The sequence below is a fragment of the Pteropus medius genome, unplaced genomic scaffold, assembly GCF_902729225.1.
Source record: "Pteropus medius unplaced genomic scaffold, Ma_sr-lr_union100, whole genome shotgun sequence".
Lineage (NCBI taxonomy): Eukaryota > Metazoa > Chordata > Mammalia > Chiroptera > Pteropodidae > Pteropus > Pteropus medius.
The window spans coordinates 13565377-13585992 of record NW_024340699.1 but is presented as its reverse complement, the minus strand read 5'-3'; the positions used below and the strand labels follow the sequence as shown (position 1 = coordinate 13585992).

The 20616-nt window shown below is 59.1% G+C and overlaps 1 protein-coding gene across 6 annotated transcripts; it reads right to left on the bottom strand.

The window, feature by feature from the left end:
- Positions 1-5105: 5105 nt before the first annotated feature.
- On the bottom strand, positions 5106-19837 carry ZNF316 (zinc finger protein 316). Of its 6 annotated transcripts, none has more exons than XM_039879753.1 (7): positions 19693-19837; positions 16101-16268; positions 15370-15716; positions 15092-15204; positions 14127-14253; positions 13508-13621; positions 5106-9257 (listed from the first exon to the last, which is right to left on the bottom strand). In XM_039879753.1, exons 3-7 carry the CDS (start codon positions 15686-15688, stop codon positions 6946-6948), a joined length of 2985 nt encoding a protein of 994 aa, XP_039735687.1. In that variant the 5' UTR covers positions 15689-15716; positions 16101-16268; positions 19693-19837; the 3' UTR covers positions 5106-6945. The 6 variants fall into 6 exon arrangements, with proteins under 6 accessions (XP_039735687.1, XP_039735683.1, XP_039735675.1 ...); XM_039879749.1 differs by lacking the exon at positions 19693-19837 and adding an exon at positions 17508-19307 and having other exon boundaries at positions 16101-16177; XM_039879741.1 differs by lacking the exon at positions 19693-19837 and adding an exon at positions 18394-19307 and having other exon boundaries at positions 16101-16167.
- Between the last annotated feature and the right edge of the window lie 779 nt (positions 19838-20616).

Here is a 20616-nt window from a genome sequence, read left to right as displayed (position 1 = left end):
TCTGCGGTCTGTGCCTGGCTGACACATTTCAACATCAGGGACCGGGCGGCCACACCCCACAGACTGGTGTCAACAAACAGTCTCCTGTGGGGGTCCCTATTGACGTCAGGAGGTAAGGATGTGGTGACCAGGCATGCATGAACATTCTCACTTCCTTCCCTGAACTACTGAGGCTGGAATGCTAAGTACTGCACTTCCGAGGCTCCCCTGCCTACTGGGATTCTGAACTCCAGTTACGTTCTGCCCATTAGATGCACTTGAGTAAGAGTTGGCAGATGGAGGAAAAGACAGCGCATCTTACTGCTGCCTTGAGCATCGTGCTGGCAAGTAGTCACAGAGACACTGGTTTTCTTTGAAAACCGTTCAGTGTCCGGCCACCAGCTCCATGAATGAGCATGATAAGATGAAATAAGTTTACACTTTTGTCTCCTGTCCTGCATGTTGCCACCTCCACCTGGAAAGAAACCTTAAAGGCAGGGCATGAGAATCAACATCTTACCATAGTGATTCAGCAAGGCATGACTGGGCCCAGGAATGATTCTTAACTGATCTGCACCAAGTGGCAGCACTAGGTGGGCAATAACCGGCTCAGACCCTCTAAGGATGGGCCGATCATCTGGAAAGGAAGTCTTTGAAGGAATGCTACAGCCTGTGCGCATTGGATGTTGTAAAGGGCCAGGTTTGGGTTGGGCGAGCTGGGGAGAGATGCTAAGATGAAGTGGAGATAAAGCCAAGGGTGCTGAGGACCAGGAGCAAAGAAAGGGGCCTCCCCAGAACTTGCACACAAGCACCTGCATAATGGAGAATTAGAAAAGCCTGGAAAGGCAGGGATGTCTGCCAAGCCCCAAGTGCTGTGCTCTCTTCCTGATTCACCTGGTAGTGAATGGGAAAGAGCCACGGCTCACCTGGTCAAGGGAGGGATTCCAGGCTAAAAACTTCCCAGATGTATCAGTTACTATAGGGGTACAGTGGATGTGACCCACGGTTTTTGACTCTCCAGGGAGGACTTCTTCGTTGTGGGTCTTAGTGGGAGGCAGTGCCCATGTCCCACTATAGATGCCAAAAGGGCCAGGTATTCTCTACCCTCTGGGGAAGGTGCCCCTGACCCAAGATCAGCCAATCAGATGCTTCCACCTGGGCCTCTGAGTCCTAGAGAAGGATGCAAATACAGAGGGTCAGTTGACAAATTACTCCTGGCAGCAGCAGCAGGAGTCCAGAAGTAGAAGTGGCCAATTGGTCACCCTAACTGGGAAGTTAGTGGGCAAGACCTTGGCTATGTCCCTACTACCTAGACGACCTTGGATCTTGCTCGTGGGGACTCCAGACACTTGATGTTTTTCTGCTTGGCCATTCTCACCATGGGGCTTCCATCCTTGAAGTTACTTCATTGTCCCAAGAAGGCAACTAACCTCTAACCATCATGTCTGCAGTCAGCCACATGAAAAAGAGGAGTCATAGGGTAAAAAGACATACCTCCTAGGTGAATCAGGCCCTTTTAAAGAGCTTTCCTGGAAGCTCCACAAAATGGTCTTTTCCCTACATCAAATAGCCACTTCTGTCTACAAGGGAGGCTAGAGATTGTAGTTGGTACACATCGGCATGCCCAGCAATGCAGAGAGTCCGCTGAGAAATAGAAGGGGAGGATGGATATAGAATGAATAACTAGGGAGGGTTAAATGGATAAAGAGAAAGTAATAAAAATGACATCTGGGTGAGATAGCACAGCAAGCTTGCCTTCAACGTATCCCTCACTTCAATCACAAAGTAATGAAAGACATTTGTAAATAGAGAATTAAGATAAATCCAGGCTCAAAGAGCAAGGCAAACATCTCGATGGACCAAAAATAAACAGAAACAATGTGAGTGGTTAGGAGCAAAGGCCTCATGGGCTCCAGGTCTGGAAGTGAGCAGCGTGGAGACGGGGAACTCAGTTTTGGGGAGAAAGGACACTTTAGAGGATCCTGGTGAGAAAGAATCAAAGGCAGGCTCGCTGGGAACACAGCTGCCCACCCGTTGCTGGGGACCGTGGATCACAAGGAGCTGAGGACCCAGGGAGGTGGGTGATGGGAACTGAGAGCCACTTTCCTGACTAGGAGTCCAGCCCAGACACATGCTGCCTCCTTCCCTGGGTCTGCAGCATGCCTGGTGGCATCAGGTAGCAGCATCTCAGAGCACTATTATCATGTCTCTTGGTTACCACGGATGTGGCCAACAACTTCTGGACTGCTGAATAGGGGGAGAGAGAAAACAAAACCTAAATACTGGCAAACAAAACAAAACAAAACAAACGACACAACAACAACAAAACAACGCTTCTACTCAAAACGAGCCTGCCTGCAAAGTAGGTTTCCAAAACACGAAGAAATCTAATTCCGAGAGAAACAATCAACAAATTTACTAAGCAAAGCATGAATTCACTCCAGATAGAAATTAAGTTTATGGAACAATGTGGCAAGAATCTAAATCAGTATGTTCAGGATGGTCAAAGGGAAAAATGAAGACATAACTTCAAAGCTAAAAAAAATTACAGAACAAAACCTTCACGGTGTCTCAGGGTGGCCAAATTGGCAGTCAGACGTGGTAAGGGCATCAACATTTATTGTCTCAAGGTGGGAGCAAGACCCTCATTCCTCCATGATACAATTTGTGCCTGAAGATGGTTCATGTAATGGCCTTGAGATGCCCCACATTCGCTACTCTAAGCTGAGGCCAGTTTTTACCTTCTGACCTGCCTTTTACCACAGCTTTGCTCTTCCGTGACCAGTCTCTCCATCATAATTTCTACTCTTCAATTTCCCCTGTTGCACAGAGACCTCATTTCTGAAGCTTCCCATTCTATTGCTCAAATCAGACTCCTGGACTGGCTCCAATTATTTCCTACATCCCAATTCTTCCTCTTTCTTGGTTGATTTTTTCACTTTCTGATATGCCTGCTAAGAATGTTAACGGATGGTAAATTTTCCGAATTCTTGAATTCTAAAAATATCACTATGTGTCCTCATAGCTAGAAGAATAGCTTGGCTGGATATAGAATTCTAGATGGAAAACTAGTTTTTCCTTAGGGAAAGATCATCAGCCCAATACCATTGAGCACCCGGCATGCAAATTATGGTCTCTAAATATCATTTTCCACTAAAGGAATCGGGGCTCCTTGGAGAATTGGCTGATTAGAGGTTTAGAGTAGGAAATTTTCAAGGTAAGCCTGGGACATCTGGTCATTACCAGAAAGTAAGGAGACAATTAACTTGGATTGGGCAGGAATATTTCATAGCCGCTAGTTACAGAAATATTTTAGCCAAGGCCATGAGATTTCTAAATACTGTAACCTATCTATATATTAAAAAGAAATGGAGAAATGCAAGCCATTCACCTCTCTGTAAGATGAAGAACAAAACGAAGATTAAGACAATTGATGCCCACGTTGAAGAGGCCATGAACCACACCGGCACCTTCTCACTGTGCTGGGAGGACATGCTGTTGGACCAGAGTCAACCTTTCTTGGTGGCAATGTGGTTACATCCAAACACTTAAATATGCATGCCCTTTGACCCAGCAACATCGCTTCCAGGACTTTGTCTTATTTAAACAGATGTATTAAAAGTCCGCGTAACTGTACAAAGTACATGGATGAGAATCTACATTGCATGATAGTGAGAAGCTGGAAACAACCAAATCCCCACATAAATGATGGTGCATGCACAGAACGAGATGCTCTGGCGGAGCAGGTGAGTGAGGTAGTTTGTCAGGTAAGAAAATGTCATATTTTTAAATGAAAAAAGCGAGTTGCAGGGGAATGTTAGGTATGTCCCTATTTTTAAAGCATTTCCAGGTACATAGAAGAAATGTGTTCTCACGCTTCCTGCAGCAACCGTGCTGCCCGATGGCTGCTGATGGTATGACTCTTTAGACGAAAAGTGTCCTTAATACGTTTCTGAACTGTTGAAATTCTTACAACTATCGTGTATTTTATTATCGGGGAAAAAATTAAATAATGAACAAGGAACATAAAGCTTTATTTAATAAATATAATCAGAAATTTCAAAATATTTTATTCCATATGCCAATTAAAGGAAAAAAGAGAAGAAAATGTTTGAAGAGATTGAGTCAGGAGCAGGGAATGTTGGGGAAATGCGAGCAATGGAGAAATGGGAAATGAACAAACTCAGGTCGGGGCGAGAGGGGTGCTCGGGGACTCGTGGCCCTTGAGGTACCACCTGTCGTGGGCTCACCTCATAGGTCGCTGGGGGCTCCCATTCCTCCTTGGCAATGACACATGCTAAACTGACATTGTGGAGTGAGTCAGGACTCCAGAAATTCAGAAGTCCTTTCAAAACCAAGAAAGCTGTCTCCTTAACTATGACCATCAGGATTTGGGTACCCCCCCCCAAAAAAAAAGAATTTGGCTGCACGATTGTAAGATCTAAGAGAATAATTTAGTTTTTCTGAATAGACTTTAAGATCCTCAAGGCCATTCTTTTTAACTAGGTCTTAGCATCCATCTGCAAAACACTCAAAGCCTTTTATTTTTAATTTGAAATATTGGGTTCTGTTCCGATGTCTCCAAATCACATTTGAAAACAGTTTACTTCACACTTCATAATTTTTAAATCCACGGGGAAAGAATAGGAGCATCAGGTCTGGTCATGGGGACACCAAGTGGTGAGAAGTCAATAAAGCAGTTCAAAGGTAGGCGTTTGGGCCCCTGGGGAGGTATGCTTTACCCTGGCACAGAGCAGGCGAGCCTGGATAAACCCACATGGTGCCAGGGCGTCTGAGGAGGGGACTGTGACTCAGACACGGTCCTGGACCACCGGGAAGGGGACCATGGGAAGGCTGGCCAAAACAATGCTAAACACAATGTCATGACATAAGTGCATCACAGGAGTACATGGCCGAGTGGAGGGGGGGGCGCTGCTGGGGTCTCCCAGGAAGATGTGGGGGACACAGCAGCAGGGTCAGAGCTCATCTCCAGCTGACTCCTCACAGACTGATTCTGATTTCCTAAGAAGCATCTAAAAAATGTTTGAATAAGACGGGCCCGAGGCCCCCCAGCGCCTCACAGAGGGCACCTAGGAGCGGCAACAACACGGACTCCAGTCAGAAAGCTCAGTTCTCCAGTCTTTATTAAAGCTAGGTCCTCCTGCCGACAGCTGGGGCAGGGCAGAAGCAGCTGGGCCCCGCAGGGGCGCCGAAGGTATGCATGGAGGGATGTACCAGGAGGGGTGGCACAGACCCAGACCCCGGCCACATGGGGCCAGCCCACCTTACCCTTGGCCCTTCCTGAGGCTCCAGTCCCACAGGGAGAGGAGACCAGGACAAGGACCCCAGCCCTCCTCACCACCCCACCCCACCCCCTCACCCAGCCAGGCTAATTCTCACCACCACCATCCAGGCCCTCTTCCCACCCACTGACTACTGTGCTTCCTCCCCCCAGCCCTTAGCAGCCTGGCTGCTGGCTCTCAGGCCCCAAGGCCATGTCTACACTAAAACGGAAGGAACTAGGTCTAAAAGGGAATGCAGTTGCTTCAAAATCTGTTTCCTGGCCCCACTCATGCTGGCCAGAGGCATTAACACCGGGAGGGCCTCACACGAGCCATGCCTCAGCTGCCTGCCCAGTGGCTCCCAATGGCCCAGCCCAGAGGGTGGGACCACTGGCCCGGTGCAGGCCTTGCATAGTTGGGTGTTCGGTTTGTCACTGAGCCATGGATTCAGGACCTCACCCACAGAGGTGGGCCGCCAGTGTGTAGACTGCCTGCGCTGTGAAGTGGGAATCCAAACAGAAACACTGCCTGCTTCTGGTGTAGAATGACAGAAGCAGAGTTAAAGGGACCTGCAGATGTCATAGGGCCCTGACTATGGGATGTGAGAAATGATCCTGCCACCAACCTCAGTCACTTTACAGTGGGTTATTAAATCTAAGTGAGCGTCGGGGCTCAGAAGGGTAGGGCCTCGTGTGTCCACCTGCTCCAGGAGAGGTGGCAGCCCAGGGGGTTGAAGGCTGGGGCCCAGGGCCCCCAAGGATCTCTGAGCGTGCCACCTCCAGTGCGGAGGTGAGTACCAAAGGACTTAAAGGGAAGGCTGAGGCTGAAACCGCCCCGCCTGACAAGCACCTGGCCCATCTCGGTGCTGAAGTGGGCTGAGGAGAGTAGGTGACTCCCGAGAATAAGGCTTCAAATTCCCTCAGGACCGCGAACACCTGAGACCTAACTGCCCCCCTCCCCCCGCTGGGGCCGCAGATTTGGTTTCTGGCGTTTGCTCCTCCACCCGGATCTTCAGGCCATGCGAGAGATGGAATAAATACCCTCAGTCGAGTCAGAATCGAAGCTGTCCCAGTCATCTCGTCCCCCTGGCTGGGAAGGAAGACTGTCCCCTGGAAACCTGCAAGGCTTCCCTGCCTCCCCGCGCAGTCCTTAAAACTCCCCAGACGTCCGCAAACCACCAGAAGGTCCCTAGGTCTCCCACTGAGAGATGGGGGGAGGCGCTGCAAACCCACCAGAGCAGCCGAGGCTCGGCCCTCCGCCACCCCGCCCTCCCACACTCGCTGTCGAACCCGGTTCCAGACGAACCGACCACTGGTCCCGCAGGCCACCCAGATCAGAATCTGAGCAAAAATAAATTACATCGCCCGCCATCCCCACCGCTTGGCTTCACAGAACCGACCCTGGGATGCTGCAGGTTTAGCCGAGGTGGCCGCCCCGGCCCTCGCTTCCTCCGCCCGGCTCTCCTCTGCCCGTGCGCCCCCCGCACGACCGGATGGGCTGGGCGGCTCGCCTCCGGGGCCGGGCAGGAGGGAATCCCGAGACCGGGGCTGAGGGAAGGCACCGCACCAGGACTGGGACCCTCAGCCCCGCGAGGCCAGGGGGGCGAACGGCCGGCAGGCAGCGGCCGGCGCCCGATGGAGGGGGCCGGTGGCCTAGCGGGCTGCGCCTCCGTCGGCCTTGGGCTTCACAGGACGCCCCCCTCGTAGGCACCCGAGGGACCCGCAAAGGCGGCCGTGGCCTCGGAGCCGAAGCTCGTTCCGCCCGCGAACTCCAGCAGAGTGCTGCCGCGCTCCCCCGGCCCGGTGCCCGTGCTCGGCGGCCCCTTGGCGGGCGCCTCGGGCTTGGGCGCGGGGGCCCCGGCCGCGGAGCCGGGCGCGCCGGCCGCGCTGCGGTGCGTCTTCATGTGGGTGAGCAGGTGCGAGCTCTGCGAGAAGCGGCGGCCGCAGTTGGCGCAGGCGTAGGGCCGCTCGCCGGTGTGCGTGCGCTGGTGCGTGACGAGCACCGAGCGCTGCGAGAAGCGCTTGCCGCACTCGGGGCACGGGAAGGGCCGTTCGCCCGTGTGGCCGCGCCGGTGCTTGGCCAGGTTGGAGCGCTGCGCGAAGCCGCGGCCGCAGTCGGAGCAGCGGAAGGGCTTCTCGCCCGTGTGCGTGCGCCGGTGCCGCTTGAAGTCCGAGCTGTGGCCGAAGCCCTTGCCGCAGTCGGGACAGCGGTGCGGCTTCTCCTCGGCGTGCGCCCACTGGTGCCGCGTCAGCGCCGCGCTCTGCCCGAAGCGGCGGCCGCACTCGCCGCACGCGTAGGGCCGCTCGCCCGTGTGCGCGCGCCCGTGCGCCGTGAGGTGCGCGCGCCGGCTGAAGCCCGCGCCGCACACGCCGCACACGAAGGGCTTCTCGCCCGTGTGGCCCCGCACGTGCGCCGCCAGGTGCGACCCGCGGGCGAAGCGCGCGCCGCACTCCGGGCAAGGGAAGGGCCGCTCGCCCGTGTGCGTGCGCCGGTGGCGCGCCAGGTGCGAGCCATACACGAAGCTCTTGCCGCAGTCGGCGCAGCGGTGCGGCCGCTCGCCCGCGTGGTAGCGCTGGTGCTTGGCCAGCGCCGCGCGCCGCCCGAACGTCTTGCCGCAGTCGGAGCAGATCCACGGGCTCTCCTCTTCGGCCAGCGCGGCGGGCGCCGGCTCGGCCAGCAGCCCCCCGACGGCCGGCCCGAACGCGCGCAGCCCGCCGCCGCCGCCGCTCCCGGGCCCGCCCCCGCTGCCGAAGGGGTCGCAGGCCAGCCCTGCGCCCTCCACCAGGGAGAGCCGGCCCCCCAGGGGCCCGGACAGGGGGCGCCTGTCCGGTGGCAGCCGCTCCCCGAAGTCCGCGAGGCCCAGGATCGGAAAGCCGTCTGGGTGGAGCCAAGACTTGGGGTGCACGGGAAAGTGGAAGCCGAGCGGGTGCGAGGAAGGGCCTTCGCCGTCTCCCAGGCCGTTGCCCAGCTCCAGGAACCGCCTGTCCGGCTCAGAGTCCCCCTTGCTCCGGGGAGCGGGCGCCTCCGCTGCCGCCGCAACCTCCTCTCTCGCCTCAGCCTCGCCCTCTCCGTCCGCCTCGCCGGTCTCGGGCCCCTCGGGCCCGGCCTCCTCGGGCCCCGCCGCGGGCACAGTCTCGCAGGGCTCCCGCAGAGGACCCTCGCCGCCGGGCTCGGAGCAGCCGCCCCCGCGCCGGTGGCGCTGGAAGTCGGCGCGCAGGCGGAAGGCCTGGCCGCAGTCGGGGCAGCAGTGCGGCCGGTCGGCCGTGTGCACGGCCTGGTGTCGAGCGAGCGCCGAGCTCTGGCTGAAGCTGCGGCCGCAGTGCGGGCACGGGTAAGGCCGCTCGCCCGTGTGCGTGCGCTGGTGCGTGACCAGGTAGGAGCGCCGTCCAAAACCCGCGCCGCAGAAGGCGCAGCGATAGGGCCGCTCGCCAGTATGGATGCGCCGGTGCGTGACCAGGTGCGACTTGTAGACGAAGCGCTTGCCGCAGTCTGGACACGGGAAGGGCTTCTCGCCGGTGTGCGTGCGCTGGTGGATGGCCAGGTGCGAGCGGTACACGAAGCCCTTGCCACACTCGTCGCAGCCGAAGGGCTTGACGGCCGCGTGGTAGCGCTGGTGTTTGGCCAGCCGGGACCGATGCGGGAACACCTTGCCGCACACGTCGCATGTGGTCTCGGGCCGCCCGGTAGGGGCAGCCACCTCGGCAGGGAACGCCCATGGCGCCAGCAGGTTCGCGACTGGCTCCCGGTCGCCCAAGAAAGGCTTCACCTCCGACCCCTCGGCCAGGGCCCCGAGGCCACCCGGGTCAGGCCCCCAGCCCTCCGGAGTCTGTGCCGAATCCGAGTCGTCAGGGCCCCACGTCCCAGGCACGTCCCCCACGCCGTAGGCCGCCGACCACAGCCCGGGGGGCTCGTTCTCCTCCTCAGCTACCTCTGCCAGGAAGTCCTCATCGTCTTCCTCCTCATGGTCCTCTATGTCATCCGTCCAGAACCAGGCCCCTGAAGGTGATAAGGGAAGGCCAGCAGAGATGAGAAGAGGCTGTGACAGGGGGCCCCTAGCATGCTCCTGCCCTGGGAAATGGAGGCTTCCGCGGCCCTGGCTGCTGAGTACCTGGCCTTATAAGCCCCTAAGCTTCGCTCAGCATCTCTCCTCTGGGTTCTTCTCCACCAGCCTCTGGGTGCCCAGCAGTGGGGGTGGGGAGGGGTCTTTCACTCCCCCCACCGGGCAGACCCAGGAAAGGCTGCCCTGGGCCAAGGCCTGGAGCTCTCTGCACTCACCCCAAGAGGCTCCAGCAACTGTAGGCACTGCCCAGGCCTCCCTGCTAGCGAAGCCAACACCAGCTTGGCTTTCTGAGGGGCTGTGCATTGGGCAGAGGTCCCAGGTTGGCTCATACTGTGCGTGAGCTGCAAGCCACTTCTCATCACAAAGGAGAAGGACCCCCCCAAGTTCCTGCTGTCCTGTCCCTCCTCTACCAAGCCACACCCGACCTCCCCCTCCACTGCAAAGCATGGATGTGGGGGTCATGTCTGTAGGGTTTCCGGGTTTATAAGGGAGTGCCGGTGTGCCTGCCATCATGGTACACGGGGAGAGAACTAGTCCTTACGGGGCAAGGCCTAAGTCACACTAGGGGGAACTACCTGGCCCTCCTACCCCCAGGTGTCCCCAGGCACCTGCATGCTTTCTCATGGACACTCTGTGCCATGCGCTGCAGCCCACCCTCAGGATCCTAGCATCTGGAAGGTTCAGGTCCCCATGAGGGCACAGGAATCCCTGCACCCACCCCACCCATGTCCACCATCCAGGCTGAGGCCAGTGTCAGCCTAGTGGATGAGTCTGGATCACTGAGTCCTGACCCAGAGGGAAGTGTGGGTGAGCCTGCCCGCCCCACCTCAGCCCATGTCCTGTGTTCCCCGTGCCATTCTACATATATGGTGATGCAGGCACTTGGGGAACACAGCACAGTGCTGAGTGAAATAAAGCCAGACAGAACTGCAGAGGCATGACTTCAGCTGTGAGAAATTTATCACGTGAAGGGACGACGCAAAATGGGTTTTTATTTTTTCATACTTTGCAACGCTTTTTAAGTTTTCTATAGTTAGTAATATTATACTATTACAGTAAAAATAAGCTTGAAATAAAAGATTCATGTTATTATTAAGCTCTGTTTACCTCCAACTGCCACGCATGGCCATGAGTGAGTGACATGAGGTTCTGTACCCCCAAACAGCACAGAAAAGGCCCAGCTCCTCCTCACTGTGAAGGCTGGAGTGCCCCCAAGGGGCAGGGAGGGGGTCACAGGGACAGGCAGTTGGGGCTGCTGGTCAGGTGGGCTGGGAATTCTTTCAGTGAGTCTCAAGAAGGATTTTACCCCTAGACTCTGGTGAGGGTCTTGAGTGGTTTTAATCAGAGACTGTACGGCAGGAGATTCAAGCTGAGGAATAAGTACGATGTCTTAGTGGGGTATGTGGGTACCCCAGGCCCTAGCCTAGGGTCACTGAACACTTGCTGGATGAGAAGGGGACACCAAGGCCAAATGAGAGCCCTCCAACAGGCAAGCTCAGCTCCTCAGGGCTGGGAGCGTGGGCTGCGTCCCAACGGCTCACCCACACCGCCTCTTCCTTGGGCTCTGGAGCAGCAGAAAGCCCCCGGCTTGGAGAGGCGAGCCCTTCCTGCCCCCGTCCCCAGCCACCAAGCAACGGCGGGCTCTGCAGAGGGGGCCAGCTCTGGGAGGGGACTTCGTGGACCTCATCACTAGCTCTGGAGCTGGCATGGCCACCTGTCCAAGGATGAGAACTACTAAATGCACAGCAAGGTGGCAGAGGCACTACGGACACCCAGTGACGGGGAGCAGGGCCTCCAGGCCCCTGGGCAGTCGGAGCTGGCCGCACCCAGAGACAAGACCTCAAGAAGTAGTGGGATCACTGGAGGGATCTAGAGGGAGACTAGCTAGCCCTGAGGACGGGCTCTGTCTCTAGTCGTCTGCCATCAAAGTGACCCAGGGTCAGGAGGTCTGGCCCCTGCAGAGCGGACATCCAGTGTAACGGTTACTCCAGGCTGCAATGGGGACAAGGTTCACAAGGAGTTTGCTGGCACTCAGACCCAAACTCGTTCTGGAGCCCAGTGAAGATTCGTCATGTCAACCTGTGAGACCTGAGCCAGGTCAGAGAGGACGCGCTGATAAGGGGTGAGGGTGGGGTTCCCAACAGTGGCCCAGAGGGTCAACCACGGTTGCTGCTTCCAGAACCCACAAGGCAGAGAGGTGGACCCTGGGGAGTGAGACGGGCATTTCATTGCCCTGAGACATCTGCCCCTAAGGACCAACCCTGGGTGACTAGCTAGGCCAGTTCCAGTGCTCTGAGGCCTCATGACAATCCTAGGGGCCAACAGGGCCCCATCAGCAGAGCCCCAAGACATCTCCAGGAAGCGTCCTACCTGGGCACTAATAAAAGGGCCCTGCGGTTGCACAACTGGCACACCTGTGTCCCTGAGCTGCTGGGAGGGGGACTCGGGGCACACTTTTCTCTAGCCATGTCCCTGCTCCAGTGAAGATGTAGACTGGGCAGGAAACAGGGTTCAGCCTGGGGCAGGGATCTTTGCAAAGGAGAGAGGAACCCTGTCCTCTGAACCTGGTGAGGAGGAGGGTGGCAGGAAAGTGGGGGGGTCAGCAGAGGGGAGGAGAGAGAATGTGGGGCAAGGGCAGGGAGGCTGTTTAGCAAACAGGCTACAATTAAGGAGAACCCTGGATGGACTTGCTCTGCAGAATGACCACAGCCTTTGCTGCTGTGTGATCCCAGCAGACAGGTGACACATCTAAGACTATCCTCGGGCTCTACAGACAGTTGGGGCTGAGGATGAGGAGTCGGGGAGCATTCCAGGTCCACCAGCCCTGGCACAGTGACTGGCCCAGCTAGCCAGCGCCCAGACAGGTTCACGCAGAACACTGTGGCTCCACCCTAGGACCCTACGAGAACAATGGAGAACGGGGCACATCTAGACCCTGTGACAAGAGACTGGCCAAACCAGCCCTGTCACCTCCAGGGGGCTTTTCTGAGATATACCCATTAACAGGGCACACGTCACCAACATCCCAGCCCCATCGTGGAGGAAGCAGCGACATTTCTCGCCAGCCAGAGCCCTCGCAATTCGGAAGCCCAGCAAAGATTCCAAGAGGGTCCCAGAGGATGTGCACACCCCAGCAGAAAGGCCACCCCGCAACACAGTGGAAAGTGAGGCCCGAGGCTGAGCCCACCAAGGGCAAGTCACGTAATCACTGCTTTAAGTCAGTTTCCTCATCTGCAAGGTGAATTAATCCCTCCCCTGCTGCTTCATGGGGTTGTCACGAGGACACAAAGTATGCGGGAAAACACTCTGAAGCGCACAATACACATGTGGGCACAGCATCGTCTGTGTTTTTCTGGATTTTTATTGTAACACACATCTGTAAGCTGCTCCGAGTCTATCCAGGCACGTGGTTGGCATGAGACATCCAGTGCCCACCACCAGGCTGGCGTCACTCCAGCCCAGAGCCAAATACACCTACTGTGCAAGGACGCCCACTGGACCTCTGAAACACCGAGAGTAACTCACAGGCCTCCACGAGGCATCTCCACAGAACCAACAGGCCGACGTCCTCACGGTAGAAACTACAGGTTTAGTTTACATTCTTTATTCTCCAGACAAGTAAAGTGGGGCTCAGAGAGAGAGAGGGGAACAGAGCCAGGTCCCAGGCCTCCGAAGACATCTGCCACCCTGAGTGCTTCCTGCAAGCATTTCTCCAAAATCTCTCCAGAAGGCCCAGAGCTGCCCACCCAGGCCCTCCCGGGACGGGAGGGAAGGCTGCGGCGGGGGGACCCTTGACTCGAAGATGGCCAAAGGGGTGGAGAAGCCAGAGAACTGGCTGGAGCACACCAGGCCCGAAAGCCTGCTTGGCACCTGTTCCTAGCCTCTCTGAGCCCTCATCACCAAACACACACAGAGGCTCCACGGTGAGGTCAGGGGACCATTTTTAAAGGCTCCTAAGAGGAGCCTCTAGGTTCTCTAAAGATGTCCCAGCTTTTGGGCCTCCATGGACTGGGACTAAGAGGAACCAGCCCGTGGGGCTGAGGTTAACCCATGGCAGCCACCCTGTCTCCACGAAGCCCACCCCACAGCACAGACCGCCAGCACCGGGCTGCTGCAGAGGCCAAAGTCTGGCAGAGCTCCGCGGAGCTGTGCAGGCAGAAACCCCACAGCTCCGTCTCAGGCTCACCTGTGTAGACGCCAGTGACGATGTCTCCCTCCTCAGGACGGGGGCTATCTGGGACCCACGGCTCCTCTCCTTGCTCCAGCCGGAAGATCAGATCCGGCTTGGGGATTGGGTATCCTGGTGGAGAACAAGAGGGAGCTGCAGGCCCCACCCTCCCACCACACAGCCCCGCCCCCTCCCCGTCCTCACCCGGGTCCTCTCCCCTCTTCTCCATCCTTCCAGGACCAGGCGTCCCCACTCTATCCCGCTGTGGAAAACCTCACGTCCCCTTCTCTCTGGGAGCCTTGCCCTGATGCCCACGGCTCTCCTGCCAAGCCCCTCTCCACACCTTCATCTACGGGGTGCCCGCCCCTCTCCTCTATCACCTGACTCCTCACCCCTCCAGGCCTCTGGGGAGCATATGGCACAGAGGCCTGAGCTGGACTGGTGGCTCCCCAGAACATGTCCACCTGACTCACACACTCCCCAGGGTCCACCTCTCTGCCAGAAGTGGGGTCACCCCTGTGGCTTCCCAGCACCCACTTCTCCAAGACCCTGGGACTCCAGAAGCCACCTCTCAGACAGCTAAGCCCCTGGAAGCCATCGCACCAGAATGCCTCTTGGGGACGAAGGCCCTGCTTACCCAAGGACACCAGGATCCCATAGTTCTCCTGCATGACTTCCTTGTAGAGGTCCCGCTGCGCTGCGTCCAGCCTCTGCCACTCCTCCAGAGAGAAGTACACAGCCACGTCTTCAAAGGTCACCAGGCCCTGGAAAACAGAGCCCTGGTCATCGCTCCAAGCTGCCCCAGGGGAGAGGCAGGGGCCCTCCAGAGGGAGCGGCGGCAGACGACCCCAGTGGGGCTGACCGCAGCCCTGCACCGTGGAGCTCACGGAGGCACAGCTGACAGCCCGTGAGCCGCGGGCCCACAAACGTCCGACAGTACTGGGGCCTTGCTGTAGCCCTGCGAGGCGGGGACCCTGTCCCCGTTCAGGGATGAGGAACCCAGGCTCGGAGAGGGCACATGCCCCGCTCACACAGGGACAGAGCCAGGATCCACACGCAACTCAGAGGACAATGAAGCCCAAGGCCCCACGGCTGTGCTGCATGGCTGCCTTGTCCCCTCCTACTTCACTATATGGCTCAAGCCAGCAGTCACGTCAGCAGGGTGAGGGCCCACACCTGGGTGGACACGCAGCACCAACTCGACCGAGTGTGGGCATCACTGCCTGACCGGACTGAGCGCAGCAGGAAATCAGAGCCCAGACAGGTGGCGGGCGCTCCAAGTAAGGGGCACAGCCCTACCTGGGTAAAGACCCAGGTCTCTGAAGGAACTGCAGAGTGCAGGTGAGTGGGTGGCAGTCAACATGGCCAGGACATTCTAATGACCCGGGAGGGGTCAGCCCCATGAGAGTGGAACCACATCCCATGGCCTTAGGGCTGGGGATGCCTGGCACTCTCTGCAGCCATGTCCCAGGTCGCAGTCTGGACTTGGCCTGAGAACCAGTGCCACTGCCCTGCCAACGGGGGTCTCGAGGACAGCGGGTGGCGAGCTCCCTGGGGAAACCCTGCCTGGTTAACTGAGCTCCAAATGAGAGGGCAGCTCACCTGAGACCCAGCCGTCAGGAAATCCTCCTCGTCCTCGTCCTCCAGGTCCTCGTCCTCGTCCTCTTCCAGATCCTCCTCCCTGGCCACAGCCGGACCCTGGGGGGCCTGCAGGGCTGAGGGGAAAGACCTGTTGGGGGCAGCTGCCCTTGGCGTCGGACCTTGCCGCCCTGGCCACGCAGCAGGCCGCATCAGGAGCCCCCGGTGCTCCCACTTCAAAGCCTGGGCCCTGCGGCTCCGGCTGCGGCTACCCGTTCCCCACGTGCGCTCCTGTCTCTTACCGTTTTCCTGGAGAAGGAGGGACCTGGCATCACCACCACGGCTAAGGCGCTCCTGGGTCCCCCACGCTGGACTCAGCTCCTCTGCCAGCACCTCCTCCACGTCCTCGTCCTCCTGAGACTCCACGTCCACCTGCTCCACCGGCCCTGCCCACGCCCCATCCGCCTGTGCCCCGGCCAAGGCCTCCTCGTCCACTGCCTCTGCCTCTTCCCCCTTGTCTTCCTCCTCCTCTTCCTCCTGGTCAGGATCACACTCCGACCCGTCCTCCGCCCTCTCCAGCTGCACGGCTGGGGAGTCTGGAGCCGTGTGAAGGGCGGCCATCTTCGCTGGACGCAGGCCTCGGCGTGGCCTGCAACACAGACGGCGACAGTGCTGAGCCGCCCAGTGCGCTCACCAGCTCCTCCCGCTGGCCCCGGGTGGGGTCGGGGGCAGGCTTTACCATTGTGCAGTGCTAGCACAGGACGGGGGCTCTCTCCATACTCTCGTGTGGCACAGGGGACATTCTAAACCCAGAGAGGTGCCCAGAGAGCCCCGCTCCATGACCCCCCATCGTGTGTCTCAGCCTTTATGGACTGCTGCTCTGCTCTTGGAGTAAGGCAAAGATTTATCCTCCAGGACCACGAGAAACATCACGTCCAGGCAACATGGCCTGAGGGTAGCCCGAGTTTAACTGAAAGCAGTGAGTGTGGCCTGCAAGGCACAGCTCGCCTGCCACATAGGAGGAGGTGCTCACCCAGCCCTTGACACACACGAACTCGGCCGGCAGGGAGTGTCGGAGGAGAGGTCTACACATGGGCAGGCTGCAGACACCTGTGCAGGGCAGAGGCGACAGGTAAGACCAGCCTGGTCATTCACCACCACCCGGTGGCCTCTCCGGGCAGCCAGCAGGTCAAGCTCCCTCCTGCGAGACAACGGAGCAGAAGCCCTGAGCATGCATTACTTCTGCACCTCCCTCGCCTCTCGCTCTGTCCGGGGCACCAGGTCATGGGGATATGGTTCACCGCCACATCAGCAAAGGTGATATGAAACACGCTGGGACATCTCTTCAAACGTGGGATCAGAGAATCCTAAAAGCTTAACTGTCAAAGTCTCAGGAGCTCACAGGGTCCTACTCTTACACCAACGTCACAGCCCACTCGACCCAGGCACTCAGGAGAGACACAGCCATACAGCCGGGTCCAGGGCTCAGGGCTGTGGATCCAAGCACGGGGTGGGGTGGGGGGGCCGGGGCCACTCCTCCTCACCAGCTGCGCATCCTTCTCCAGCCCCAGTGGAGCCCCAAGGGCAGGACAGAGTCGTGGTTCTGACAAGTCAGTTTCTATGGCTCTTGAGTGTAAACCTACGAACAGGTCCATCACCCAGCACTGGCTCCATCAGGATCTCAGACCTGAACAGGTTCAGTTCCAACATGAGCCACGCCCACTGCAATGCAGCAACCCAGAATCCTGAGATGAGAGCATGAACCCCAGAGGGATCCTGAAATTTCAGGCACGGGGGCAACTGGGCCCAGCCCGGCTCATCTGGCTCTACCAGTGGACGGCGTCTATCACAGAACCCCTAAAACGGGACAGAGGCACATGGCACAAAGACACCCGGGCCACGAGGACAGTTCAGACCACTGAGAACTGCTCAGGGCTTGGCTCTTATTCCATAACTTGTCGCCGTCCTACTAACAGAGCAGCGTACACTCACTTTCTGGACTGCTTTGAGCTACTGCTTTAAAATCCACACTCTAACAGCTGGGGCGCTCAGAGCATTCATGCAGCTCCTCCCAGAGACCAGAGCCAGGGGCTGGGGCGCACTAGCATCCAGGAGCCACCTCTGGCCCGACCCTCATGCTCCCCCCGGGCTAGCTCCAGCCCCATTTCAGGGTCACAATCAGTGAGCTCACATTCACAGGGAAAGGACTATGCCTAAGAGGGCCACCCTGGCCTCCGGTCTGTCCCAGAGCCGAACTCCTTGGCCTCCATAGCTCTTTGGGTGTATGAAGGTGCCTGAGGTGTAGAAACACATATGCCATGTGTCACCCTAGCCACCTCTGGGAGGATGCAGCCCTTCCCAGCACTCGGAGCAATGAGAATGCTCAGCAGAGGTTTTCCAACTGCCACCCACCACAGGCTCAGAGGAAGGCTTTTCTTACCCAGGTCTCAGGCTGCAAATTCAGGCTGAGCCCAGACGCCATGGCAAACCAGGCAGAGCTGCCTCTTGCCTGGCCACCACCCAGGGCTGACTCCTACAGGCCAGGCTGCCGTGTCCAGGGACTCACACTCAAAAGAAGAAAACACCGTGGCTTTGGAATGAAGTGGCTCCACGCTCGTCCCGCCTCAGGACCTGTGCGTGCGCCCTCCCCTCTCCCCGGAACTCTGGCCCCTCTTCCTCACTCACCCTCCTGAGCCCGTTGCACACAGCGCCCCGCACGTGGCCCTGCAGCACCCGTATCTACACACTTATGGAACTGCCTGCTCACTACCTGTCTCCAGGTACAGTCAGCTCGCAAGAGGTGGACGTCCCCTTGGCTCATCGCTGAATCCCCCCCATGCCAGACGCAGAATAAGTGCTCAAATATTTACTGAAGAAACGACTCTGAAGTCTGTAGCAAACATGATATACATGAAATTTTTAAAACTCAGTTACTTTGGCCCTGCTGTCACGTTCCACGACAGACTGACCACTGTCGAGGGTCCGTCCACCTGGAGCCCACCCCGGCAGCACTGGAGAGTCTGTCCCCAAAGAGCTTTGGCCTAAGGTCCCTTCTCCCAAGAAGTGCAGCCGCTGACGACCAGAAAATGGAAAGGTCCAGCACTCGTGGGCGCTGGCAGTCACTCTGCGGATGGGGCCGGGGCCCACGGAGCGGGAAACCTCGTATCCCTCAACCCAGAATCCAGAACAGAATGGTTCCAAAGAATGAACCTCAGTAACTTGAACACTACGTTCTTTCTGTCGCCCCAGGCCACGTGTGTGCCAGGCCTGCTCCCCCAGACCCGCGCTCTTTCTTCTGCCAGCCTGTCGGCCCACCAGAAACTCACTCTGCTCACTTCCTGGCATCCACTTCTGGTCAGATGCCACAGCGGGGCAGGTAAGCAGCCTCATCAACACAAACCCTACGTCATCCCGTACCCGTATTTCTGCAGGAGCCGTGCACCCTATGACACAATGCTGCAGACCGTTAGAACTAAAGGTGACAAGATGCTTCCCACGGGGAGAAGGGGGACCCCAAGGACAGAAAAGCTGGCAAAGTTGGAAAACTTACAAATTCTCCACAAAAGTGGAGAAGCAGACATAGAGAAGGAGAAATGTGTTTGTCCGCGTGGGTACCTTCCCTCCGGGGGGCCTCACTGACCACAACCCTGTGATTCAAGGCCTTCCAGGCTTTCCCCTCCTCCAGGAAGCCTTCCTTCCGTGACTACTGGAGTCCTCACTGTCTGTCCAGCGATTTGGGCTCCCCTCTTCTCCTGGGTTTGCTCCTGGAGCAGGCGTAGCCACGGGCCATCCCGACTCCCTCGCCACGCTGGCCAGCTCCCCAGACCTGCCAGCAACTGCTGAACCAAACCAAGTACCAAAGTCTCCCCACACAGGCGCAGCTCGGGGGCCTGATCCTCCTGCACCGCACCGCCCCCCACTCCACAGGGTCCTTCACCAAAAGCCAGCTCCTCTCCCACTCTGTGGCCGCGTAGGGCGGCCCAGCCCCATCCGACCCCAGTGATGGGTTCCCCTACTACAACGGGGCGGTAGAACACGGCACAGCAGCCCACCAGGACCTCCATTTGCAGGCGAGGGCGGACCCAGACAAGGCCCCCAAGGTCACTAAGCAAGCGTATGGGGGCGTCAGGTCAAGCCGCCTCCATTCCTCCAGGGGTCTCTTCGGGTCTCGGCCTCCCGCAGAGGCCCCCCCCGGCAGTGACAGCCCCTCCTGGATGGGTGTGTCCCCGTGGGCGCCCACGCCCCAGCCCCCCCCACCCCCCCCACCCCACCCACGCCCCTCCGGCCTAGACGCTGGGGAGCACCTCCCGAGCAGTCGCGCGTGTCCTCCCCAACCCGCCTCCTCCGCGAGGCCCGCGGGGCCCGGCCCCGGCGGATCGCAGCCCGCCCCATCCCGCGGGCCCAGGCGGGGGTCGCGGGCCGCACTGGGCGTCGACGCGTCCACCGAAGGCCCGGGCAGCGCGCCGCTGCGGCCCCGCCGGGCGCGGGCCCAGGCCCTGCTCGCCCCGCCGCGCGCCGCGGCCTCCCCGCGGCCTCCCGCGCCGGCGTCCAGGGCCGGCTCCGGCCCCCGCCCCGCGCCGCACCTGCCGCCCGCCCGCCTCCCGACGGCCCCGCCACCCACTCACCGCGCACGCCGAGCCGGCCGAGCCGCCGCCGGACGCCGGGGCCGGGCAGGGCCTGCGCGCCCCGCGCTACACAAAGTGACGGCCCCGTAGCTGCGCGGCGGCGGCGGCGGCAGCGGCGGCGGCGGCGCGTGGGCACCGGAAGTGCCGCCGCCGGCTCCGCCCATCCCGCGCACACGGGGGGGCACTTCCGGTCACGCGGGGTCGAGCGCGGCTCCTGGAGGGGGCGTGCGTGGAGCGAGAGGAGGCTCCCTGCGTGCGACGGCGCCCTCGGCCTGGCACCCGGGCGCTTGTGTGCGCGGGCGACCCCATCCCTGGAGACCTCCAGCGTCCCCCGCCCCGCGATCCCCCCCAGTCCTAGGAGTGAAGACTCCGGCCCCCCCCAACCCCGCAATCTCCTCTCCCTTGACCTCGAGACCCCAGCGGCCCCGCCCTGCCCCTGGATGCTAGGTCCCGTGGCTCCGAGCCCACCTCCTTTCCAAACCATCCGGGCTTCATCGTTCAACCGTGGCTCGGGGACCCTACCCAGTGCCAGACCTGCGCTAGACCCACCCCGGCCTCAGGACCCTCCCCAGGCCCCCAAGATAGTGAAGGGAGGTGATGACCACTATGGGAGTGGGGAGGGGAAGGGAGGAGGGACTCGTGGAGCTGTCCCTCCGGCCTGCTTGCAGTCAGATCTGGACATGGTCGTGGGCAATGGCTGTACTTTGCCAGTGATGAAGGATCGGGACTCTAGAAGGTTGGCCGGGTGCCCACAGCCCACCAGCATAGCTTCGGGCCACTAGGTAAACTGAGGGTAGGGGTGGGGGTAGGTTACCCAGAAGGGATGAGGACAATTGCTCAGGGCCAGGGGGCTGGGGCAGCTGAATAAATCCAATATGGGCCTCTGGGAAGGGACCCTTCATCAGGTCCATGGGGAGAGCTCAC